This window comes from Ovis canadensis, chromosome 14 (assembly GCF_042477335.2).
Source record: "Ovis canadensis isolate MfBH-ARS-UI-01 breed Bighorn chromosome 14, ARS-UI_OviCan_v2, whole genome shotgun sequence".
Taxonomy (NCBI): domain Eukaryota; kingdom Metazoa; phylum Chordata; class Mammalia; order Artiodactyla; family Bovidae; genus Ovis; species Ovis canadensis.
This window is the reverse complement of record NC_091258.1, coordinates 61,406,371-61,432,783: the sequence shown is the minus strand read 5'-3', so window position 1 is coordinate 61,432,783 and position 26,413 is coordinate 61,406,371. Positions and strand designations below refer to the sequence as shown.

The window sequence follows — 26,413 nt, the reverse complement described above, 5'->3', positions numbered from 1 at the left end:
AAATGCAAAGCTTGATAAGGATCTTTTTTTCTGTGGGGCCATTAATCCAATAAACAGGGAACTTAATTAGAGCTTAGGGAAAAAACTGCATGAATTTTCCAGGGATAAGTGTCAGGTTTTTTTTTTTAAGTTAGCTTTATTATCGCACACCTAGTATGCCCCATTTTTCTGAAATCCGTCAACTTTTTCATCAGTGACTAGTACTGTGTTCTGGCTTTTCTGTCTACACAGATCTTAGAATTGATATCTTTCACAAAACCCAGGCTGCCAAGACCTTCCAGAAGTCAAATTTAGCTGAACAATCCTAAATGAGTATTTCTGTACAACTGCCACTGGGGTGCAGAATTTGAACTGGCAGTTAATTCTGAAGGTTGGCATTGTTCACCAGGTTCATTGTGTATGACAAGAGCTGCCTTTGTATGAACGTTGTTTGGAGCCTTCTAAAACAAAAACAAATGAAAAACAAAACACAACTTTCTACTATTTTTGTTCACAGAAACGCGGAGCCAGATCCTAAAAATCCGTATATGGTGAGAGAAATTTTGAGGAGCCGATCCTTTTATCTACAGTAATGGGGAAAAGAGTCCAGAGAGGGGAACCAGACAGGGCAAGCCCTCTTTTTTAACCACCATTCATTTCAACCACCTTTTATCAGAGCTGTCACCACCAAGGAGCAAAAGAAAATGGATTTTCTCCTTCCCAGTAAGAGGATTAGCAGCGGCAATCCAGTTGAGAGGAAAGAAGGAACTAAAGGAGAGAGAGAAAAACGAGACCGTGCAGACATTCGAGGTCAGAGGTCACAAATCCCTAGCTCTGGGGGCCCATTTCATATGGCCTCCAGGTTTGGGGGCCCATTTTTTAAACTGAGTGAATTGCCCTGCAGAACTCTGGATTTCCAAACTTCTGGGAAATGAAGTTCCAGGCCCACAATCAGCGGAAGCTGAGTAGTGGCAGCCCTGGTCCCCACCCAAGCTCCTTCACTGGTTTTTGTCACCTGCCCTTCGATAACCCAGACGGCAATCTCTCCACTCCAGAAGAAAACCAGGAGCACTCACACCCCCCCTCCACTCCCAATGGCCCAAAAGACAGGGCCACCCACCCGGAGGGACACCCTATATGACACAACGGAGCCAGCCCGGTCCTGCCCCTCAAACAGCAACAGAGCAAAGCTGCCCTGACTCCGCTCCCAGCCTCCTCTGACCACCCCCTCCTCAAATCCCAGCATCTCCTATGCACCACAAATAGCCTGAAACTCCGGGTCAGGTTAGAGGGTGTGGAAACCCCACATTTCCTGGGAGATCCAGAACACACGCTTCCCAGGCCCCAAATGATGGGGCTGGGAGGCTGAGATGGGTAACACGCAAGAGAAAGGTAAGGTCAGGAAGACGGTAGGAACCCCAGACACACTGGCTCTGAGGGGCCCTGGAGGAATGATCCCCTCCAGCTGCCAACACTTTCCAGTTGGTGCTAAGAGTGAACAGCTATTTCCACAAAAGATCAGGAAAGCACTGAAGTTTTCCATATACGTTGGAGATTTTTTGGCTGGGCTGCACTTAATACCTCTCCCTCCTCCTCTCAACTCCCACTTCAAGACACCTAACGAGCAAGGGAGCCAGCAACCCAAAAGAGGATTTTCACCACAGTGTCCCCAAAGGACAAAATCCCGGGGCTCCGTCCATGCAGTGTCAACCTGCCCTTCGAAAAGCAACCGGTGCTAACCTCACCAACTTCCTGAGGCCACAGCGGGCTCAGCTTCCTGGCAGTTACAAGAACGTGGCTCTAAGCACACAAGTCAGCTCCAGAATGGAGCTTAGCTCGAGCCACCCAAAGGCAATCATCTCCTCAGGCACTGGTGTGGTGTCGGCCACCAGCCCCTCCCCAGCTGCCTCATACATATCCTCCACCTGAGCAAAAGCAGCAGGTCTGCAGCTTCCAGACCTGGCCCCATCCACCCACTTCGGACCGGACTAGGCCACTGAAGCTTTTCCCACATAGATGTTCTAGAAATGCCACTACTGGGGGAATGCCCGCCAACTCTGGTTTCCTTGGCCAGGAGGGGCCTCCTTCTTGCCTAGATCTGTTGGCCCTTTCTAGCAATGTGTCCCACGTCAGGACAGTTCCAGGAAAAGCAGGATTCCAAGGTGACTCCTCAGCCCTGGGAAACTTACAAAACCACACACCAAGAACCAGACATTCAGGACTCAGCTGGTGGTGGATTTCTAAGGGAGGCAGCCGGAACACCTGAGCTCCAAGACACATAGGGTTTGTTGGGAAGATCCTTTCTGAACCCAAGGAGGCAATGTCAACGGGCTTATAGATTGCAAACGCATTCTACCTATGGTCCACCTTCCCCTCCACAATGGGACTGCTATGAGGATGGGAATTAGGCTGGGTTTCTTCCCTGCTGTATCTCTAAACCTAACCCTGTGAGTGTGTGGGTAAATGTTGGTTGAGTGAGGAGGAAAAAAAAAGAGAACACTAAGCGATTACAGGATGTGAACCACAGGAAACTTACGGCTATCTTATTCAATCCTCACACTTCCTTCTAAAGCTGTTAGGATGTTTTTTAAGGAGGGGAGGGTGCAGGGTGGGGGAGGAGGCCACTCTGAACTGTATCCTGATCCTGCATTAGCATTTCAGAGGTTTTAGCCAGAGACTGAACTGGGCAAAGCATGAAACGAGACAGCGTTACAACCCTGTCTGAGTACATCACCCCTGGGTTATTTGAAATTCTAAGGAACAGGCACCTCAAAAGACATAACCCTCCTTAGCCCAGGCCTAGATCTGATGACTGCCTTGTGCCATATAAATAGTAAGCCGGCTGGCATATTTTGCATTAATGTCTTCACGCAGGGCTGGTTCGAGTTTATTTTTGTTGCTTTCATTTGAAGACTGTGTTTATGCCTCTCTGTTAGACTTCCGGCCAGTAGAAAAAAAAGACAAGATGCTAAGCTTTGTCCTTTTTTCATAGATGCTCCAGACACTTCCTGGAGGTACATGGGAAGGTTAGCGATTCATAGATGCCCACTTGCTGGCATTGCGTGGTTTTCCAAAATGGTTTTTGTGGAAGAAGCAGATATGGTAATCTAGTCCTGTGTCTCCATTTCCACTCAGTGATGCAGACTCTCCTCCCGAGAAAAGCAGTAGCAAGCATTTACCTGGTGTCTAACTTCCTGCCTTGTGGGCCACAAATCCCAGAGTGTAACAGCCAGTTACCCAAGAAAGCACAAAACGAGGAATGGCTCAGAAAAGGCTGTCTCTGAAAAAGCAACAGCATTTTGAGGCGCAAACATAGTAACAGAGAATTTTCTTAAACTTGGAAAAATAAGAAAGTTGAACCTAGCTAAGAATATTCCAAAGACCTCCCCCCACCTGTGATTGCTCTCCCACCCAGATTTTCAGTTGACTTGCCTCTTCTAGATAACACACACACACATTTTCTAATCTCACCAGCCCTCCTCCCCCAAGGCCAGGCTTGGCGGTGACAGCTTCGAACAATGACATCACCCAGGTCTGCCTCCTTGGCAGGGTCACCAATATTGTTTGCAGTGAATTTCCTGTAAAGGCTCTTTCGGCAGGAAACTAGTCCTGTGCCTTGAGTCCTCCGCCTGTTCTAAGCCATCCTGTCAATTCGAAACAAAGGCTTTTTTGTGTTTTTTTCCTTTAATAAAAAAAAATAAAGTAAAATAGAACCTCCCTGCACTTTTAATGAGCACCTTAATTACAGCAAAAGAATTAGATGTATTTACGGATGACCTCATGCCTGCTGATAATTAGCCATTTGAAAGGCCTGGCACATCCTTAGGCCTGGTTCCTTCTTCATCCCCTCCCTGAAGCGTTCAGGTTAATTACTAAGCTTGACCTTCCCAAACAAGCACGTCTGGCTCAGCCGGCCCCCTTCCCCGGGGCTCCCCCGCGGAGAGGGGCTTCTCCCTCCTTCCACGGAGAAAAGGGAGAATGGAAACTGCGTCAGGAAAGGGTTGGTGTGCCCTGGGATAATGATGTAGGAGGGGTGACAGGTTTCGGGAGAGGGGGACCACTCTAAGTGTTGACAAGTTTTCATTAACGCCAGGGCTAATTTAACTCTGGCACAGTGGAGGGGAAGAAAACTGCTCACCTCAGAGGCAGAAAGGGTTAGGATCTGCAGAGTCCCAGTTGCAATGGAGGGGAGCTGTCTCCGAGCATGCGTGTTGTCCCAAGCACGCGTGCTGTCCCCACCCCACCCCAGGCGTGTGAGTCCCAACTGGAGGTGCAGCTGATATTACTTTCCTCGCACTTCAGCCTGTGAGCAGGGTGTCAACCACCTGATTTGGAAAGCGCAAACCAGGTGGCCCTCCCGCAGGGTCCTGCCTGCAGCTGGCAAAGGGCAGCTCTTGAAAACGGGCCCCACTCCCACCTCCCACCAGTGGGTTGTCGCTCCCGTTGTAACATTTTCCAAATTTGATGCGGGCCTGCGCCCTGTTAGGCGAGAGGCTGGGAGGCGGACATTCTCCTCATTCTTTTTCCTTATTAGGTTGTGGATTTGATTGCTTTTGGGGGGGATAGGGGCTAAGTTGAGGAATGGCATCAGGAAGTGACCTCGGGAAGGGGAGGGGGTGGCAGGAGGCAGGCGGAAAAGAGGATGGAGCCGGCCGTGAGAAGTGCTTGGGGGAAGGAGGCGGTAGCGCTCCTCTAAGCCCTCTAGAACACGCGTCCCCAACCTCTGGGATCTAATGCCTGATGATCTGAGGTGGAGTTGATGTATTAATAATAATAATAGAAATAGAGTGCGCAATAAATGTAACGTGTTTGAATCATCCCGAAACCATCCCCCCTCCCCGGTCCGTGGAAAAACTGCCTTCCAAGAAACCAGTCCTTGGGGCCAAAAAAGTTAGGGACCGCTGCTCTAGAAGGCCCAACATTCTGGACCAGCAGCTGAGCAAGGCTCCCGTCTGACAGCACTTCTGGGCGGTTATTTTGGGGCTTATCAGTGGGAGGCCATTCTTCTTTCCACTTGATCACCAGTTGAAAGAAGGTGGCCTGACTGGCTGGAGGTTGTTTCTAACTTGAGTTGATAAGGATTTTTTTTTGCTTTGTGGGGAAGGGGACAGGGAAAGAAGAGGACCCGAGAAAGAGCCCCTAGGCTGACTCTAAACTTAGTAACAAGCTGACTTACGAAAAAAGCCTTGCCGGCCCTGCGCATGGCTCATGCAGACACAAAACTGTTTAGGGCTGGCAACTCAGAAACACGGAGCCACGTCCCAGGTAATGAGGCCCAGATGGGCCCAGAGGCCGGGGACAGGGCTTCGTCATGTCACTTGCGTCTCACGTTCCAGTTGCCCCTTGACAGTGGATGCTGCTTTGAAGTCCCTGGCTGGGTTCAGGGTTCAAAGCTCCCTGGGGGAGAGCTTTAGGAAAGGGGATACATTACATTTTGGTTTTCCACTCAGCTGCACGTCTCAGCAGACCCTTCCAACTCCTTTGAAGAGCAGACACCAGCAGCAGACCCCACCTGGACGTAGGATGGTGAGCTGTCGAAAGAATTCTGAGAAGCTACATGAATTGGGACTGACAAGGTGTCAGGCACTGTGCCAAGTGCTTCAGACACACTCTTTCTCTTATTTAATCTTAGAATCATCCTGTGAGGTAGGACGGTGGCCCTTTTCAAAGGAGGACACAGGCTTAAGCCCCGCCCATAGCCCCGAAACCAGTAGGTGGAGGAGTCGGGTACTGAGCCCAGTTCTGTCCCCCTCTGAAGGCTCTGCTCTGACCCTCTTCCCACCCCATAACTCTCACTGCCTCCTGCTTCTGTCGAGAAGCGCCCTCGCACAGGAGCGGCAGTGCTCTCGACACCCCCTCCCGGGTTGCAGCTGCTGGAGACAGGAGACAGCCTGGATCCCAGTGACATCTGAGCTGCCTCTTGGCGTCTGGTGGGCGGGCTGGGTGCTATCGGCTCACCCACCCACCAGCTCACCCACTGGCTGAGCGGGCATCTCTTTCCAGAGCCTGGGTTCCTGCAACAAACTTTCTATTCCTGCATATTCTGCAACATCCACCCCCTCCCAGAAACCTCTCCCCAAGTGTGGGTAGAGCAATGTAGATTCCCCAGCTGCTAATGAGTGAGCCCCTATTCTCTCCTGGAAGGAAGTCCACCACCTTCCCCTCTCTGCCTCTGAAAAGCGGGGAAAGAGACGCCTCTTAAGGATTAAGGCAGACTCCACCTGGAAACCATGAGGAAACAGGAACTGGCCATGCCAACAGCCTGCAGCTCTGGCAGCAGCAGTGCTTCAGCGCCCAGGCAACACAGCCTGGCTCGTGACAGGCGGCACTTGCCACCCTCACTGACCCCACCAAATCCTTCCATGGCAGAGCTCCTGATCACGAGCGAGATCGGAGAGATGCTGGCCAGGTTCTGCTGGAGGATTTCAGCCACGACATGCGTGAGCTGCGCTGTCGTGGCTCTCAAGCATCACCTGAAGGGAGGAAAAGCGCCACCGGAAGCCACACACACAGTCTAAGAAAGAGGCCTGGGCCGGCTACCCCAACCTTATCTCACCGTGAGGCCAGCGTGCCACTCGAATACGCCAATTTTGGGAAAGCAAATGAAGGGCACTGCAGTATTTGAGTCACACATTTGGCCCATGAGCATCTGAACAAGGAGAGTTTGTTGGTTTTCCTTTTTTTTTTAAACACACTTGAGTGTTTCCTGGGATGGGAACTCTTACATTGCACAAGCCAGTTGAAGGCATTTATTTAAAGAAAAGAATAGCACCTGGAAGCTGAGCTGGCAGGCAAGAATAAACTCTCGAGGCAGAACACTTGGAGGCTACCCTCATGCCAGCAGTAGTGTGTTTACTGTGGTGCGCCAAGCCAGCCAGCCAGCGGGACTTGACCCCATTCATTTCCATGATCAGCACAGAACCGCTGTTCTCCACTCTGAGTGTCATCTGGACTAGAAGGCAGTGCCGAGCATCACCTACCCAGAGGTAAGGAGCAAGGCCTGAAGAAACCCTGGCACAGAAGAGGTCAGGAGAAGGGGGTGTTCTCTGCTCCTCTTTTCTAAAGCCTGTGCTTATTCAGGAAGGACCGTCAGCAAGCTGAAAGCACATGCCTCAAAAGGAGTAGTCAGAGCCGAAGCCCACCTGGGGAGAAGGGTCTGGCCTGTTCCCTAGATCCCTGAAAGCCACAGGACCCGTGAGTGGATAGGGACTCAGAAGCTGGGGTCCTGCAATACAGAGGTTCAAACGCATGGATGGCTGAGACATACTGAACATGGTGCCTTGTCTCGAATGGGAAACTCCCCAAAGAGACGGCTCACTGCGGGGAGGGACTGGTGGGACTGCTCACAAGAGCCAGCTAAGGAAGGCTGTTCCGACTGCACATGTGGGATGGGATCCCCTAATGCCTGCCCCCAGACACCTGCCCGCCATCACACTCACCTCCTTTATGAAGGCTTCCATGACTGACCCCACCTGCCCTCTTCACCCTTCTCCTCTCCCGGGACACGGCTAGAGTGCTGTGGGCTTGTCTGTGGGCCGCTTGGTGTCCTCCTGAGGTCTCATGTGGCTCCGCTCTCGCCCCAGCTACCCTGCCAGCTCCTTGAGAGCACAGGCCGGGTCTCCGGTTTCTCTCATACCCCCAAAGGCTCGCTGCAGAGTTCTGCTCTGCACAGGGGCCCAGCGAAGGCTGTTGAGGGCCCTGGCGGTCATGTTTCTACCTGAGCGCCGGACTCCAGGGCCCTCGAAGCCCCAACTCATGTTACACAAGATGCTGGTTGGCTGTCAAAAGCAGACCCGCTTCGGTCAGCGGCCCCAACACCGCTACCCGAGTGAAGTCATTCAAGAGTCCTTCCAAGTCTCTGCAGCATGGTGAAAAGAGACAGCCTCCTCCCTCAGAAAGCCTCTTCTATCTGTGGGGACAGCTTGGAGCAGGTTCACCGCAACATAAACGCATGAGGAGCCACCCACCCATCGTGGAAACTTACAGCCATCTCCCAAACATGGGGTACGAGTTCAATATAACTGGACCTGTTTTCCACTTGCCATAGATTTCCTTCCCACTCCAAATCAATTTTATAAGGGGGAAGTTTTATTTTTATATTTAAGGGGATAGGGATAAAAACCCACACCTTTATCTCCCCTCCTCTACGGCTACTTAAAAGATTTAACAAGTTCGCATGGGTGCGCTGCCAGGAAAATGGAAACCTCTCCATCTTCTTTCCAGTGGACGCAGCAGGGCTGGCCGGGCCGTCGCAGGCCACCTTCATATTCACTTGCTCCTTTAAATTCTGTCAGAAGGGACGGTTTTTGCTGCTGGACTGCAGCTAGGGCAGGGCAGAGAGAACTCCAGCCCAAGCTCACCTGACGGACACCGCGTGATCCCTGAACTTAGCTTCCTGCCCGGCGCCGTGTGTATGGAGTCAGGAGTGTCCATGGCTAGCCCCCGAGCGCTGGCAGCGTTCCTCCCTTGCTGAGTCAAAGCCACACAACTAGTTTGACAAGGTGTGCCTTCTGACAGGGGAGTCATGGGCCAAATGAAAACTACGGTGTTCCTGGACCGGCCTCCAGTGGGGGACAGAAAGCTGGATGCCTCAGAATGAATCAGCCTGCAAGTCCGCCTCTCTAAACTAGAGGCGTCCTAGCTACAGCCCCACCTGACCAGAGGAACCGACGGTGAAATACTGAGTAAATGAAAGAGAAGTTTACAGCGAAATGGGGGTGCCTAGAAGAGCCAGTTTAAAAAAAAAAAAATCGGGCTTCCAGGCTTCCCACTTCAAAGAGGGAGACACAACATTTTTGCCAAAGATACTTTGTGAATCCAGCAGCCTCTTGTGAGACAGAAGGGAGCTGGAATTTGATGGTGGGGAAAGAAGTTAAGCTCTCTGAGAGAGACACAACCAAGCCATATGAGAACACAGTGCCATAAAACTCCAGATTCAGAAGTTACCAACACTTTAATCAAACACAGGTGTCTACTGGAGCCGCGATCATAGAGATAATTGAAGCCTTTGTTTGGTTTAATGCTCTGTGGTCCTGGGGTTCCCACTTTAGAAGTCAGGTCTGGCCTGTCTAGGGGGCCTGAGGGGAAAGCGTCAGCAGGGCCAGAATTCTGGAAGTGTGAGGTTCCTGGCCTACTGGGGTCTAAGAAGGACTGCATTTACAGACCCTGGGCCTCATCACCACTTCCAACAAAGCTCCAAGAGAGCTGGCTCTGCCCATCTTCTCTATTGTGCATGCCCTGCTCCGACCATCCTGAACTTTCTGCTGCTCAGGGCCACCATACTTCCCTTCCCTCTGCTTGGGACAGCCGTCCCCCAGTGCGCTCCTGGCTCCCTTTTTCTTATCCCCGTGACTGTTGCTGTTCAGTTGCTAAGTCGTGTCCAATTCTTCTGTGACCCCATGGACTGTAGCCCACCAGGCTCCTCTGTCCATGGGAATCTCCGGGCAAGAATACTGGAGTGGGTTGCGATTTCCTTCTCCAGGGGATCTTCCCAACCCAGGGACTGAACCCACATCTTCTGCGTCTCTTGCACTGGCAGGTAGATTCTTTACCACTGAGCCACCCTTCTCATCCCTTCAGTTCAGTTGCTCAGTCGTGTCCAACTCTTTGCGACCCCATCTCATCCCTCAGGGAACAGCTAAACTGTCAAGTCTTCAGAGATCTTCCTCTTGATCCAAAGTACCAGCATTGCCCTCCTCCCCTGACCGACTTCTCCCCAGGCTATTCCCAATCACCAGACTGTAGTATAGTGTAAACATGGCTTGAAAGTCAGACCCTCTAGGTTCAAATCCTAGCACTGTGACTTGGGCAAGTGGCTTCAACTTCAAAGGATTCATTTCCACACTTGTCCTGTAGAGGTGACAATACCTGCCTCACAGGATTACATGAGTCAGTCTACATAAAGCTCTTAGAATAGTGCCAAACCAAGTCCTAGCTAGCTGCTATTATTATTATTAAATTCATAGGGCATAACCCCATCTGAAATTACCTTGTTTTATTTACGTGCTTGCTGTCTCCCCACCAGCCTGTGAGAGATCAGGAACATAAAGAAATGAGTTGGGAGGTGGCTCTCATTTGGTCATCTGATTTCCTTGGTGGCCAGGGGCCAATCCCAAAGTGGGGAACCAAGCTCCCCAAAGACCCTCAACTGCCCACGCTGTGACGTAACTGAACCCACGAGGCCTGAACTGCGACTCACAAGTCTCATGTTTAAACTATGTTTGGAATGTTCGGTAGGAACATAGACCTATTTTTAGGCAAGAAAGTTGTCTCCTAGGCTGACCCGGTGGCCCTGGAGCAGGCCGTATTTGGCAAGGCCAGCTCTGTGGCTGTTTATAAAGAGGCCCAGAACTTTCTCAAGTCTAAGGTAGCTGCGAAGAGAACTCAATGCGCTGTGAGTCACGAGTCGTGTATTTTTATGGTCAAAGCTGGTTCCCTTTGAATCTCTGGGCTGTTTCCGTATGGCGGGTAGGCGCCCAGTGCCACTCCCTGACCTCCCACGGCTCTGGGCCATGATCCATCAATCAACCATTCTCAAAATGGTTCACTGCTCTCAGCGGACTGAATTCTCTTCCATGGGTTGTCCCTGAGTCAGTGAAAGTTACAAAAGGAAAGGGAAAACTTGCTTCCCAAAATGGTTAAAAAGGTTCCCCCGGTCCCAACTGGTCTAGGTATTTCCTCTCACTCCACCAGTACACTCAGTGCTGGGTGACTACAGGCCTAACGTCTTGGAAAAACACATCTTGATACAGACCTTTCTAGACCTTTCTGTTTTACAGAAAGTCACATCCTACCAGACTTGGCCGCGCAGCTCCAGTGATCCCTCCCCCTCCTCCCGCCCCCAACCACACACAGGAAAAACTGCCTGACGATCCTGGTGATGTTTACCGGCTGGATACCTTCCAGGGCTGGTTAGCAGACAGCCTGTAAGAAGGGTTGATTCATCAGACTGCCCTTGAACTAGCCTGGCAAGCTGGCTGCTTCCAGACATTTTGAATTTTGAAATGGAGTTTATACTTCATAGGCTAGAACTGGAAGATCATACCAGCCTGTAAAACTTCTTTAAAAATCTGACTCTTCCCCACATAATCCATGCCAGCAACAGCCCAAGAGGCATTTAATATTTCCATCAGACACAAAGGTTTAATGTAAAGATACTCATTTCCTTAAAGAAAAGAGAGCAGGGGAAAGAGGTGGGAGTAATGGGGGAGAAAAAGGTTTATTTACTGGCAGAGTTGGAGGAGGAAGGATGTGGCTTGTTTAAAAAAAAAAAAAATGTTATCATGGGATGAACTGTGCTTGGGATTTGCTGGAAACTTTAGAGTTCTTTTTAACTTTGTCAGTGTTTGCGAAAGCAGGCAAAAGATGCAGGCACATTTTGCCCTGCTGTTAAGAAGTCACATAGCTGAGATTCCAACTCTAAATGCCTAGAGAAAAAGCACTGGCCTTGGCCACAAAGCCAACAGCGGCTTTCATGTGTACTCATCTTCTCCTCTCTCTCTTACAAATACACTCCTCATCGATGAAACAGACTGGCCTGGCCTGTGCACCAGAGAACAGGGGTCCCCGGCCCAGCATGGCCACCGCGTCTGTGGACACTTTCCTGGGGACTGGCTGGCAGCACCGTGCTTCTACCCAAGAGCCGGCGCTGCTGCAAGTACACAGGCACATCTCTGAAACGCTGAGCAGTTCGTTTCCATGATGTTATCAACTAAAGACCTTTCACACACACCTTGACCGAGACTGATCAAAGCACACCGGCATGTTGACGGCTGCATACGGGCATACCATGCCGATGGTGCACACCATACCGTGGGCGCATGCCGAGCCTGGTGACTGAAGCGCCGGCTTCCAGCACTGCCCGTGGTGCTTGGTAGAGGGAGGACTGTTTTTTCAATAACACTAGCTGGAGACCCACAGACTCTTGGTGTGACACCCCCTCAGGCAACCTCCCAGGGTGGCCTGGTTGCTCACTTTCAAGCTTCCTCCTATGGTGTTTCCCCTAACCTCGAACTGGCCTTCTCTGCCACTGAAACGTGTATTTCGGTGTATTAAATGTGTATTAAAAAAAAGAAGGGGGGGAGGGGAGAAAAAATGCATTTATTTGACTTCCTGCCATGCCCCCATCCTGGATGGCTGTTATTAAGACATTCTTGGAGCTGGAATTAGAGACTTTACCGGTCAGGAGGTAAGATATGGAAACCCTTCATCTTGGGCTCTTTGGAGGTTAAAAGACCAAATGCATTCCTGTCACACATGGGGAACGAGAAGGAAGGCATATGGCCTGCCTTCCGCACTGCCTCCCATCCACCTAGACTGCGGCTTCCACCCACTCTCACCAGCCCTCAGGGAGGGGGGAAAAGATGAAAAGAAAAACCCACTAGAAAGCCAGTAACAGACATCACTCAGCCCCACACCTTTTGTGGGGGGGGCGGGGGGGACGACTTTAAAAAGCATAAAACAAACCACAATGTCTTCTTTATTCCTGCCCAAAGCTGAAGACACAAATGCTATTGTATTGCTGGTGTTCCAGCATCCCATTCAATCGTTTCGACACCATCGACGATATTTCCCGAGATGACTTCACTTGTGTTCTGTGGAGCAGAATCTGCCACTTACAGCTACTTCTGCCCCTGTCCAGAGTTCCACTCGGAGACAGAGAATCTGTTCTGCTCTCTTAGTTGGAAGCAGAACATTGAAATAAGCCTTTCTTAACGCGGCAGGAGGGCACTGCTTTCCTTTCTGAATTGAGGATGCAAATACGCAGATGGGGCAGCAGGGTGGTTCACACTTAAAAGAGCAGCCCAAAAACTTCAAGTGTGTTTGTATAAGGAAGCTGGAGCCTTAAAAAGAGAAAGCAGGGCTTCCCTGGTGGCTCTGTGGTAAAGAATCTGCCTGCAGGAGACACGGGTTCGATCCCTGGTCCAGGAAGACCCAACGTGACACGGAGTAACTAAGCCTATGCATGCGCCCCACCTATTGAGCTTGTGCTCTAGAGCCCGGGAGCTGCGACCGCTGAAGCCCGTGCACCCGAGAGCCCGCACTCTGCAGCGAGAGAAGCCACTTCGATGAGAAGCCTGCGCGCCACAGCTAGAGAGTGGCCCTTGCTTCCGCAACTAGAGAAGAGTCCACGCGGCAGCAAGGGCCCAGCGCAGCCAAAAATAAACAAATAAAATTTAAAAAAGAAACAGCAATGTGAGGAACAAGGGATAAACCCACACTTCTTTTATTTAGAATGTGGCCCCGATTTCTTAAAAAAAAAAAAAAAAACAAGAAACCGTAACATTTGAATGCAGAGAAAAACCCAGTGCCACTCAGTCCTGAGAGACGTGTTCATGGGTAGTACGGTGGGAGGCCGGGTAGGCAGGACGGGTGGCATGTTCCTGGGTGAGTCACTCTGCCCTGCCACTCTCGGAACGTTTCCAGGGTCAAGTGAGATAACGTTTTTTCCACGCATGGCAAGCACACCGTGGGAGATTTTAAGAGTTATCCACGCTCTCCGCTGAAACGTGAATGACTTCGAGACAGTTACTCCCTTTGATTCTCTTGTCTACCTTCTGAACACATCAAAGAGAAGTCTCTGCTCGGTTGGTTCTCTGGGTCTCTAACACCTCCCGGACACTTGCCAATCTCCTCCTGACAAAGGGAGCAGGCATCAGGCCTAGACCCTGCAGCAGGCTAGAACTTCACATCGTTGTTTTCTTTCCAGCCTGTTTTATTTTTGCAGTTTCCTTCTATTTATGGCCAGGGAAGCTGGCGTTTCCACTGGCAAGACTCACATAAATTTCCCCTTTAAAACTTAAGTTTAAAAAGGCAAAATTGACTTAGAAGAATATTATTAAGTATATAAAAGCAAATGCGGGCTATGGAAAAAATCACAAATGACTGTAGTTTAGGAAGTACGGAGCCAAGCATGATGTAGGGATGAGGAGGGCTGCTCTGGCTCTGGAGAACCACTGTGCCTTCTTGGAAGCACAGGATGGTCCTCACTCTCGGGGAAGCTGGGGCTCATCCCGTCCCAGGAAGGCAGGAGCCAGTACAGAAACAGGTGGCAAATAGCAAATCCCGAAGTAAAGCTCAATTCACTTGCTTTTAGAGGCTACTTCAGTAAATTACATCTAAGGGAAAAAAGGCCACTGGCCTCTTCTGGAGTAACTGCTGCTCAGACTAAAGAGACGGCAACCAAGTTACACCAACCGGCTTTCAAAGACTTTCCATGGACATTCCAAGTTAATGCATCTGTTGTTTACGAGGGAAAGGGGAGGGGAAGGACATGAAAGAACACCACAACAGAAAAAGGCACAACACCAAGACAAATGTCTCTGGGGTTTTTATAAGCCCAGAGAGACTGCTACTTGGACAAAACTTCTGATACGAGGACATGTTTGCCGGTTAGATGTATGCAGAGTTCTCCCTTTTCTGCTGGAGGCAGATCCTTCTCCTCCCAACCAGTCGGTTAATTTTTCCTCCCAATAAGATCACTCTTTAAACAGAGGCTAGACTTTTTAAAGTTCTGTTTTCGCTTGACTCCCTGAACCTTATACTTCCCGATACCTGGGTTACTAACTAAAATGTAACTCATAAACCTTCCTGAAGAAAAGCAAGTGTTACTTGTGCCACTTGCAGACACTTTATAACAAATTCTGGCGTCTAGACGGGCAACACTGTAAAACTAAGTTTCCTTATAATTGCGCTTGAGGCTTTGATGTTTGGAAGTTGAACTTCATCCTGAAGGAGGCTGATCTGGAGTTCTCAAACTACCAGGGACATAAAGCTGTCTTTCAAACCTTCCTGGATGTCAGGATTCGTATCAATTCAAGTGGAAGCTTCCGCCCACCTTTTAGTAGGTCAGTGTTTCAGTTACCACTGCCACTGAATTACCAACTTGCTATCACTCACCTCCTATTTCCATGAAAAAAGAAGGGGGTGGGGGGCAGGGAGGAAGACTTAAAGTAACAGGAGTGCTTTTGCTATTCTGTACAGTACATAAAATAAAAGCGACGGAAGGGAAGTGACCAGACAGATGAAAACAGGGACATCACTAAGTGAAGGAAATAAGGATAAAGCTGGGAAAACCACTGATCTAGAACATTCCGAATGCCAGAGAAGAGACAAACATGCTGATTAATTCAGCCATTCAGAAAACTTGAATGAGCAAGTGACAAGGACAGCAAACAGCTGTTCCTTAATTATCTTTGCCCTTTCCCTCTCCTTATCCTCCACAAAATCAAAGGGAATCCTTTTTCAAAAAAAAAAAAGAACAACCCTAAGTCTGGTCAAAGGCTTGTACAATTCCCGGCACATTATAAATCAATATGTCAAAAGCCAGAAGTGTTCATCTCAACCATCTCAGAAATTCCTTGAGTCTTCCCAAATCGATGCCTTTTTGGCTTCATTCTCTTTGCTGTCATCTGCTAGACCAGAGCTGCCAGCTAACTTGTACTACTCACTCACTTAACTCTGTAAAAGGGGGCTGTCTGGCCAAACTCAGCCGTGACTGGAGTATATGTTTAAATGGCAGAACTCCCCACCCCAGAGCCTTGAGCCGGGAATCCAGCCTTGTCCCTGCTCCTCTGACATCCGATTCAGAGGACACTTTGTGTGGTTGCTGCTGTTGAGGTTGTCGTGTACACTCAGTTGTGTCTGACTCTGCGACCCCATGGACTACAGCCAGCCAGACTCCCCTGTCCATGGAATTTTCTAGGCAAGAGAACTGAAGTGGGTTGCCACTTCCTACTCCAGAGCATCTTCCGGACCCAGCGATCAAACCCGCGTCCCTTGCATCTCCTGCACTGGCAGGCGGACTCTTTACCAACGGTGCCACCGAGGAAGCCCTTTGGGGGTGCAAACCTACATTTTCACTGACCTCCTGGACTGCATCTCAGGAATTAGATAGCACCAGCCGCACCTGGATGTTAAAACCCTATCCTCATTTCCAGGGTTGTTTTCCTCCAATACTTCTCACCAAACTTTTCCCATGAGGCAGCCTGCTCGAGGCCAGGCCGTCAGCTGCCATTAAATGGAACTATTTAGCACCAGTTCCAACTGCACAGTGAGTCAGCTCCCCACTGCCAAAGGAGCCTCCTTGCTGGTCTCAGGGACGGTGTTTCAAAAGGCAGAGGGCACTCCTGCCCGTGCCCTGGAGCACAGAGAATGAAACGACTTAGATGAAGCAGTAGGCGCCACTCCACGGCACCAACTGGATCGCAACCCTCAGCTGAATGGGTGTGAGTGGCTACAAGGGGCACTGCACTCCGGCCAGCCTCCCTCACCTCACCTCTTAGGCAGGCAGCAGGAAAGCCCTGTTTCTTGCTCTTTTCTTTAATTTTCACTGGAGTACGGCTGCTTTACAATGTTGTGTTAGTTTCTAATGTACAGAAAAATGAATCATTTTGCAAAGCGACTCCCTTTTGGACTTCCTTCCCATTAAGGTCACCACAGTGCGAGAAGCCGAGTTCCCTGTGCTGCGCAGCAAGTTCCCATTAGTTATCTGTTTTCTACATCGCACCAGTAGCGTATGCGCCAATCCCAAGCCCCCAACTCCTCCCACCTCTTACCCCCTTGGTAGCCACACATGAATTCCCTTTGTCTGTGTCTCTATTTCTGAGAAAAGCCCTGTTCTTAAAACCTGGGGCAGGGGGGAGTAACTGAGGACAGAAGCTAGCAGCTGAGTACCTTTCCCTACCCCTCTCCCAGGCAGGCAAAAAGAATACCTGCCCCCCTTCTCACATAGGGGTGTGTGTGTGTGTGTTTTAGTCGTTCAGTCGTGTCCGACTCTTTGCGACCCCATGGACTGTAGCCTGCCAAGCTCCTCTGTCCATGGAATTTTCCAGGCAAGAATACTGGAGTGGGTTGCCATTTCCTTCTCCACCTCACATAGGTACCGTCTTTAATTCTAGATGACAACTGAGTCTGGGGTTGTTTTTTTTTTTTTGGTTTTGGTTTTCAGTAAGTAACTTATTCCATTTTTAAAAACTGCTAAGGATCTGCTAGTCTCAGCCAGTTCCTAAGAGGCAAGCAATTAAGAGTAATGGAACAAAATAACAGATGGCTACTTTGAGGTCTCTATCATCAGCCTAAAAGGAAAAAAAAGAAAGAAAAACAACCCTACTTGGAGGAAAACAAGACACCATCAGAACGTTCAAATAATTAACTCAAATCCAATAGAGCCCAAGCCAAAGGTCAGGGTCTAAACACTGAGGCCCTGTGAGCAGTCAGTGATGTTTCAACGACCACGCCAGCTTAGCAAAGGAGGCAGCTCCTCTTGCTGCGCTGAGAACTTCGGGAGTGGCTATCAAGTGCCCTCACCTGTCCAGCAGAGCAAGGGTGGCAAGGCTACTCAAGCCTCTTTCAGAAACTGGGAGAGGGAGCTCTGGCCCAGAGCTATAATTGCTCAAGAATTTGCTCAAAGACCAGAACAGTCCTTCCCCCCACACCCCTGGAGAAAACATGTAGAGCCTTTCCAGATCAGAGCTGTTGCATAACCTACTTATCAGGTAATGCCTTGGTTACAGGGGTCCCCAGAAGGGCTTCAGGTAGATCTGAGAACCACTGGGAACCACAGGCACCCTCTGACTTGGGCTAAACCTTGCTTAATTCCTAGAAGAATTCAACTGCCACACGCTTTAAGGACAGCTACAGCTGTCCTGGACACAGCTTTTTAGAGCATGGGAGTACACAGAGCACACTCACAGGACCGCCACCCTCTCTGTGGTCCGTGGCTCAGCCTTAGAGGGGCAAGAAGGGCAATCTGTCACTTGCCAAAGTGGCACTGCCAGGCAGGAAAACCGTCTGGGGAGGGGTGGGGGTCCTCTTAGAAGGAAGAAAACTGCAGACTCGTCTATATATTCCTTCCCATTACTCCTTCTCCCATGTCAGAGAAGATGCCTGCCCCGAAATAGGTAGGCACACAGCAGTGAAATGATATTCCCCCCAAAGTACAGTTGCCTGTAAATATTTGCTACAGTTGTATCAAGTCGGACACGCTAGGATCTGGCCCGTCTTGAGAATCTGAAACAGCTGGTCTAAGAGGGGCTGTGAGCCACCCTTTCCTTCCCCGTGCCTGGTCCCTGAGGATAGGATGGGGCGTGGGGGGGGTGATGACACAACCGCAGCCAGGCCCGGGGATGCCGGTGAGTCCTGGTTCCTGCTCCGGCCTGAAGGGTGCCCTGGCCTCACCCAGCAGGCAAGGGAGACTATAACCATGGTGGAGCACATACCCTGACTCCCAGAAGGGAGTGGAATCGAGCAGAGGGAGTCACTGTGGGAGGGGTAGGCATCAGTAAGGGAAGGGGAGGGAAGGTCCCTACTCCCCACCACTTGAGTCAAGAGACTCCAAAGCTCATTCTCCCCCAGAACCGGGAGCTGGAGAAGGAGCCCAGGTTTTCTCAAAAAAAAAAACAAAAAAAAACAAAAAAAAACCCGACCCCAAGGACCCCGCCTTGTTCCCTTCCCAGCTTCCCAGGTCTCTGAGCAACCCTTAACCTTTTTCAACCCGGCATTGCCTCCGGCAGTAAATTACTGTTGAGACCAGAGGCTAGGTCTCTCCCCTCAAAAAGAATTTTTATGTCAGATTATCTCAACCTGCCCACCCGGAGGTAGGTGGGGCAACAGATAAGGACATCACCGCGGAGCCGCCACCCCCCTCACCCCCCCCACTACCGATGAGGAAATTCAAGCAGAGGTTGGTAATTTACCCCAAGGTTAAGCCAGGCCCCACCCCAGGCTGCCTGGCACAGCTGTTCCTTTCACCCTTTCCCCACCAGCCTGGGCTGCCTGCATGGAAGCCCCAAAGCAACATCTCACACCCTCAAGAGGCTTCCAGCCACACTCAAACCCCTTGCTACTCTCCCAACACCACACACATCCACCCTCCTAGAATCACAGAAGGGACTCCCTCGACCCCTCCTCATTCCACAGATGACAGGACCACACTGAGATCAAGGGTCTTGCCCAAGGCCACGGAACTGGTAATGAATCCGGGAAGAAAATTCAGGTCTGAAGAACCCAACAACATGCCTCTAATTAAGTAAGTACCTCCCACCCTCTTGACACACTTTGAAACAGCCCCCTCCCAAGACACACACCCACCTCAACACCTTCCTTTCTTTAGCTCTTCCTGCGCACTAAACCCTCTCTTCTAGCAGCTTGGAGCTCCCTGCTCTCTACCACCTTGGATTATGTGCACACATACACCTATACACATACACAAATACACAAAGACACACACCCCACCCTCTCTGCACCTCCCACTCCTTTTTCTCTCCCTTTCCCCACTGTGAGTTCCCCCATATTGCCTCCACACTCCAACGTGCCACCTGAAAACAGACCCTGCTTTAGCAGGGGCTCTTCATCACCACCCTCAAAAGATAATTCTTCTGCACACTCTCAGCCCCTCCTCCCCAAACAACTTGTTCTCCCTTCACAACACATAAACACACTCTCCAGTCCTGGGACGACACCTCCAGAAGCCCTCACCCCCAGATTCCTCTCTAGGTCTATCCATCACACACTCCTTTTCTAGTGAGACTTTCATTACTCCGCACACCTCCCTCCCACCATCCGCCATTCCGACCATTCTCTCCCGCCTTTCTCACCTCGTTCAGGCTACCTTTGCCTCGGGCAACGCCAACCCTTTGCTGATCTTTGTCTACGTTCCATCAATTCTTCAGAACCCCTCCTCAGAATGCTCCAAATTCTCTCTATCCCCCTTCCGCCTCTCATCAAGGAGGCCTTGGCGTCACCAATAACTCTTCTATCTCCTAATCTTCTCCTCTTCCCCGTAGGGCAGGGCACCCCTGATAATATCTCGCCCCTTCAAAACCTCTTATTCACAGCTTCCTGACTTCTCCCACCAGAGCCAGAGTCCAGACCTCCTTAGCAGCCGCCCCATCCTCACCCACCAAGCCCTGGGTCCCTTCACACCCACTTCCAGAATCTTCATCCCCTTTAGAATGAAAGGGGCTTCATCCCTGGGGCTCCCATAATGCCAACCCTCTTCAGAGGATTCTGTAATCCAAATTACGCCCTCCATACTCCAGCTCCTCTTCGGATTGCCCCGATGCCGAATTCTATCCTGACCCACACATTCCAGACTCCCCCTTTTCCCTCTGACCATCTCCAGTCCATCCTGACCCTTCCATCCCGCCTCAGACCCAATTCCGTTCTTGAGTCTCCTCCGGTCATCTCGCCGATTTCCCCTCATTCCCAGGCCAGACGCTGCAATCCCTTCCCCGGGCTCCCTGATTCCTAGTCTTAGATTCCATATCCCCACCTCGGCCGCCAATTATTTTCTCAGACTCCCAAGTCCCCGCTCAACTTCTGCAGCTCCCTTCCAGGGCTCCAAACCCCGTCCGAGACCCGCCGATTCCTTCTCAGGACGCCCGGTTCTCACCACGGACCCTCCGATCCCGCCTCAGGGTCTCCGAGCCCCTTCCCGGCCCCCAGCCTCCCTCGGAACCCACCCCCCCCTCCAGCCCGTCCGGCCCGAGGGCCACGCACCTTGCGCTGCTGCTTCTCCCAGGCCGGGTCCAACAGCAGGTCCCGGTCCCAGTCGTCCTCCTGGGCCATGTAGTCTCCCATGCTACCCCCGCCGCCAGCGCCATTGCTCCCACTGCTGGGGCCGTACTGGTACGACTGGTTCGCCGCGTGGTAGTCCACCATTCCGCCGCCTCTCCCGAGCCCGTCCGCTCCAGCCTCTGCTCCCGCCCCTCTGCCCGAGCCGCCGCCGCCGCCGCCGCCGCCGCTTCAGCTGCTTCAAGCCCGCCCTCCGCCGGCGCCTGCGCACTGCCCGCCGCGCCTGCGCACCGCGCCGCCGCCGCCGCCGCCCTCCCGCGCGCGCGCCTCCTACCCCAAGAGACCCTGAGACTCCGCCTCGGGGCGTTCGGAGCCTGCGCAGAGCGCGCTTCCCCGCCGCCCTGCAGCTCGCGGACGAGCCGCGCCCCCTGTTCCCGCGTGAGCGCGCCCGGCCTCTGCGTGTGGGCGGGGCCAGATCGCGGATGATTCGTAAGGCGGGTCTCGCCGTCCGACTAAGAAAACCCGCTCAAGCGTGGCACGTATCCCATTCAGCAAGGAAAATTCAACAAATATTTATTAAGCGCCTGCTGTGTGCGTTGCCACTTAAACGAAATAGATAAAACTCCCTGCCCTCGCGGAAGCTTCTAGTGAAGGGAGACAACAAATAATTTTCAGTACATAATATATATGTTAATATATTCCAAGGGGATTCGTGTTACGGAGAAAAATCAAGCTGAAATGTAAATAGAGTAGTCAGGATAGGCTTTGCGGAGGAGGACATTTGAACAAACACCGGCGGGATTCACGAAATGGACATGGGAGTTAGACTGGAATAGATACTGGCTGACTCGCGAGTTATCAATAGAAGGTTTTGTGGACTTATCCATCTTCATTCATTCAATAGACACTTATTGAGCACCTACTGTGTGCCAGGCACTGTTCTCAGGTGCTGACGATAAGGTTCTGAGCATAAGGGTGATCAGTTCTCAAGTCGGTAATGCGGGGGGTGGGGCGCAGCAATAAATAAACAAATAAATACAGATAAATGATATTGTCACATTAAGAGGTGCCTCGAGTGTAAATATCCAAAGCTGAGCCCCTGATCTTCCTCTCAAACCTGGTCACCCCATGATCGTCCCTGTCCCAGTGAATGGCGCCTCCATCCTCCCAGCTTGCAGGCAACAGAGCTTTCAGTCACCCCGTGTCCTCTTTCTCCTCACACCCTACATCCAGTTCTTCAGGAAATTCTGTCAGTTCCATCTTCAAAGTATGTATGGGATCCACTCACTTCTCCCTCCTCTATGGGCATACCCTGGTCCTGTCCACCCTCGCCTGTCTTCACTTGGACCTCTGCCGCAGCCTCACCGTGTCTCTGTTCCTCCACTCACCACCCAACTCTCTCAAAGAAACCAGAAGGAGCCTGCGAACACCTGAATCAGGTCAAATCCCTCCCTCGCTTGCTCAGAACCTTCCCTTGGTGCCACACGTCAAAGTCAAGGAAAGGAGGAAAGGCTGCCTGGGGCGTTCCTTGCCCTGGCCCAGCCCAGTTTGTTTGTTGTTTTTTTTTCTGGCCCAGCTTTTGAAACCACTGAGACTCCTGGGGTTTCAATCAAACCCACAAAGTCTTTCTTCCAGATCCTGATCATGCTGGTCCTCATGTCTCTCCCAGCTCACCTCCCACTCTCCCCTCCTTTCTGAACTTTTACCACAGTTGTGTCCAACTCTTTGCAACCCTATGGACTCTAGCCCACCAGGATTCCCTGTCCTTCACTATGTCTCGGAATTTGCTCAAACTCATCTGCATTGAGTTGGTGATACCATCCAACCATCTCATCCTCTGTCACTCCCTTTTCCTTCTGCCCTCAATCTTTCCCAGCATCTGGGTCTTTTCCAATGAGTCGACTCTCCTCATCAGGTGGCCAAAGTATTGGAGCTTCAACTTCAGCATCAGTCCTTCCAGTGAATATTCGGGATTGATTTCCTTGAGGATTGACTGATTTGATCTCCTTACTGTCAAAGGAACTCTCAGTGAGAGTCTGCTCCAGCACCACAGTTCAAAAGCATCAATTCTTCAGCGCTCAGCCTTCTTTATGGTCCAACTCTCATATTCACACATGACTACTGGAAAAACCACAGCTTTGACTACACAGACCTTTGTCGGCAAAGCGATGTCTCTGCTTTTTAATACGCTGCCTAGGTTTGTCATAGCTTTCTTTCCAAGGAGCAAGGGTCTTTTAACTTCATGGCTGCAGTCACTGTCCGCAGTGATATGGGAGCCCAAGAAAATAAAACCTGCCACTGTTTACATTTTTCCCCCATCTATTTGCCATGAAGTGATGGGACCAGAGGCCATGACCTTAATTTTTTGAATGTTGTTTTAAGCCAGCTTTTTCACTCTCCTCTTTCACCTTCATCATGAGGCTTTTTAGTTCCTCTTCCCTTTCTGCCATTAGGCCTCCTAACTGTTCCTCCAGCATACTAGGTATGCTCCAGTCTCAAAGCCTTTGAACATAGTGATACCTTGTTACCACTGCCTGGAACACTCTCCCTAGATACTGGATCCCCAAGGCTCATAGACTCCTCTCCTGAAAATTAGAGGAAATAGCACCTCCTCAGTGAGACCTCCCCTGACCACTTTTTTATAAATAGCATCCACACCTTCCCAGCTTTATTTTTCCCAGAATACTGATCACCACTAATATACTAATATGACTGCTTTATTTAGTTTCTTTCTCAAGAATGTCAGCCCACGATAGTAGGAATCTTTGTTTGGTCATATTCCTAGTCTCTGAAACAGTGTTTGGCACAAGATTGTTTGTTGTTTAGTTGCTAAGTCGGGTCAGACTCTTGTGACCCTCTGTCCATAGGATTTCCTAGGCAAGAATATTAGAGTGGGTTGCCATTTCCTTCTCCAAGGGAACTTCCTGATCCAGGGATTGAACTCACATCTAAGGTAGAAGCTTAATAAACCCCAGATGAATGAATAGACTTAAAACCATGGTGAGGAATTTGAGTCTTTCTTATTGATACATAATTGACATATAATGATTTGATTATTATTATTATTTGCCTGAAAAGAAGTTTTGATTTTAAGTGCAATGGGGCCATATAGTGAATTTTATTCTAAATACAATGGGAAGATAAGGAAGACGGTAAGCAGGGCTGGGGTCTGATTTAACTGTCTACTGGGTCCTCCAGCCGCACCAGGGGGATAGACTGTAGAAGGTGGAGTGTGCTCAGGGGGCCCATGAGGAGGCTGCTGCAGTCGTCCTGATGAAGCTGGACAGGAAGATGGAGGGTAGAGGAGGAGAGCGCTGTGGAGGAAGGGCAGTGGGGGGATATGAGAAAGTGGAGCCTCTACGACTTTAGAGTCATGAATTTGTTGGGGGTGGGAGGCAGAGGTGAAAAAGAAAAAAAAAATCCAGACTCAAGATGGCTCCTAGGGCTTCCCAGGCAGTCCAGTGGGTAAGAATCTGCCTTGCAGTGCCGGGGACACCGGTTCCATTCCTAGTACGGGAAGATCCCACATGCCGCGGGGCACCTAAGCGTGTACACCAAACTACTGAGCCAGTGCCCTAGAGCCCAAGAGCTGCAACTCCTGAAGCCCATCAGCCCTAGAGCCTGTGCTCCTTGAGAAACCACCACAGCGAGAAGCCTGTGCGCCGCAACGAGAGTACCCCCACTCGCCGCAACTAGAGAAAGCCCGCACGCAGCAATGAAGACCCAGCACAGCTAAAAATAATAAACAAATTCTTAAAAAAAAAAAGATGGTTCCTAAGTTATGGACCTGAGCAACAGTATGAAGAACTGTACTGAATTCAGGGATGGCCATGAGGGAAATTGTTGTTAGGGAAAGCAAGAAGGTAAGGGTTTGACTAAAGGCAGGGCCTGACACAGGACAAAAGGGCTGTGTCAGTCACCTGCTGGGGAATGGGGATGAGAAGACACAACTTCTCCAGGTTTGGGAGCCACCAGGTTCACTCATCTTCTCTCAAAGGCACTGGGAGAGATCCAAGGACAAGCAAAGCAAGAGGATGAGGCAGCCCACTTTCCCACGGACGGCCATGACCCTGCCAAACACCCCAGCAGTGCTGACCATTCCCAAAGCAGGGCTGGGCCGAGGCTGGGCTGGGGCCGGGCACCTCTTCCTGCCTGACCTGGAGAACAAGGCCGGGACTCTCAGGCTGGGCCTGCTGGGCAGGGAGAGTCCTCTTCTACAGTGGACCTTTTGCCCCTCCCTGCCTGCTCCCGGTCGACACTGAGAAAACCCCTAGACCCAGGGCTCAGAGATGAAGAGGATGTCCCCAGCCAGTGAGGTTTAAATGAAAGTCTCCCTTTAATTGTCAGCTTTGAGGCCACTTCCCAGAAGCCATCCATGGAGAGTGAACTAATAACAGCTACTGTTTGCAGAGGGTTGAGGGACAGTAGGCAGGGGCTTTCAGCTGGCAGGGGGCGATTCCTACGCGAAGGGGTATGGCCAGGGGGCCTTGGGGTTAGGTTCACCATTTCCACATCACCATTTGGTGGAAAACTTGTGACTTTTTTTGTGACTTCAGTCAGAACTTATTAAATGCTATATCCCGTTATTGGGAATTCCCCGGCAGTCCAGTGGTTAGGACTTGGCGCTTTCACACCTGTGGCCCCAGATTCAGTCCCAGGCCAGGGAACTAAGACCCCACAAGTGTCTTAATTCTGCAAGCCACATGGCCAAAAAGAAACAACATATTAGACAGTACATCTTGAATTAAAAAATAATACTCTATCCCGTTATTAACCCTACTTAGATGAAAGGAGAGAGGGCTGTGACCTCTCAGGGTGGGGACATGAGCAGGTCCTGGGATGCTAGAGGTGACTGTGAAGCAGCTGTACCAGCAGACCTCAGCCCAAGTCACCACGACAGGTGACATGCTGATAATATCAAAGCCCTGAGTGCAACGGCTGAAGGGGGTACTCTCCTTACTAACACATCCAAAAGCCACTGGGCTGGTGTCTAAACTCAGTCTTTCTGCAGAGCCAGGCCTCTTGGCTGCTCAAAGGGTGATCCTCCTAGAACAGAAGCAGGTTGTCAAAGCAGGACAAGCTGTGGCTTCCAAAACACTTAAAGGTCGTTTCCTCTCCCCCTGCGGAATGGCCGTGACCTGGTGTGCCAGCTTATATCCTACACGGGGGCACTTGCCAAGTCAGCGAGTGGGAGCGTGCCCACCGAGAGTGGGTGCTCTTCTGCTGATGGACACAACTAAATGAGTGGGGGACAGCATCCAGTGTCCCCTCCTTCCCCCCACCCCATAGAGCTGGCTCCCAAGTCCTGAGCAGCAATAGCACCCTTTGTCCCCGGATTCCGGCACGCCCTAGTTCCTGGCTCCTGCTCAGGTCTGGATCTCGGCGTAAAGGGTATCCTGTCCTGCCCTGGCTTAGAGAATGATGGGTGTGAGTGCCGGCCAGCAGGGAGGGCTGGCAGCTCTGGAGCTGCCCTTTCTGTAAGCAGAGTCCACACACAAGGGCATGAGAGTGAGGCACTCCCTCAGGGCGGGCTCTGCATCTATTGCGGCATCTGACTTCCTCTCATTTTCCCTAAGAGGCAGTCACTGTTGTGCCTACTCCTTCTTCCTGCAGACAACAGGCTCAGAGGTGAAAGCTCAACCAGTCACTCCATCAGAATGTGTGGAATACCTTACCAAATTTGAATAACCAACCCAAGGCTAAGACTTGAGGATGGGGGGAGAAAGGCCTGGCTGCAAATCCCCACTTTCTTAAAGTCTCACCAAAAAGAATGTTGGGTACTAGTCCCCAATGTGGGGGGGGCGGGGAGGGGCGGAGGAACACTCTCCTGACTCTGAAAGGAAGTGACCCTGGTTTGCTCAGTGCCAAGAACAGGCTAGGTCTTGATCTGTAAACGTCACTGGCCAGAGCCCATGGAATC

The 26,413-nt window shown here is 50.9% G+C and overlaps 1 protein-coding gene across 8 annotated transcripts in view; it reads right to left on the bottom strand.

The window, feature by feature from the left end:
* Positions 1–21,533, bottom strand: part of ACTN4 (actinin alpha 4) — a 73,365-nt gene extending 51,832 nt beyond the window's left edge. For 7 of the 8 annotated variants that reach the window (XR_011248742.1, XR_011248743.1, XM_069550721.1 and 4 more), the window contains exon 1: positions 20,479–21,533. Coding sequence is in view for 5 of the 8 variants with exons in the window: in XM_069550721.1 (XP_069406822.1) it covers positions 20,479–20,640 (162 nt within the window). In the remaining 3 variants the exon portion in view is untranslated. The remainder of the gene's footprint in view (positions 1–20,478) is intronic. The other variant, XM_069550719.1, reaches the window with a different exon arrangement.
* Between the last annotated feature and the right edge of the window lie 4,880 nt (positions 21,534–26,413).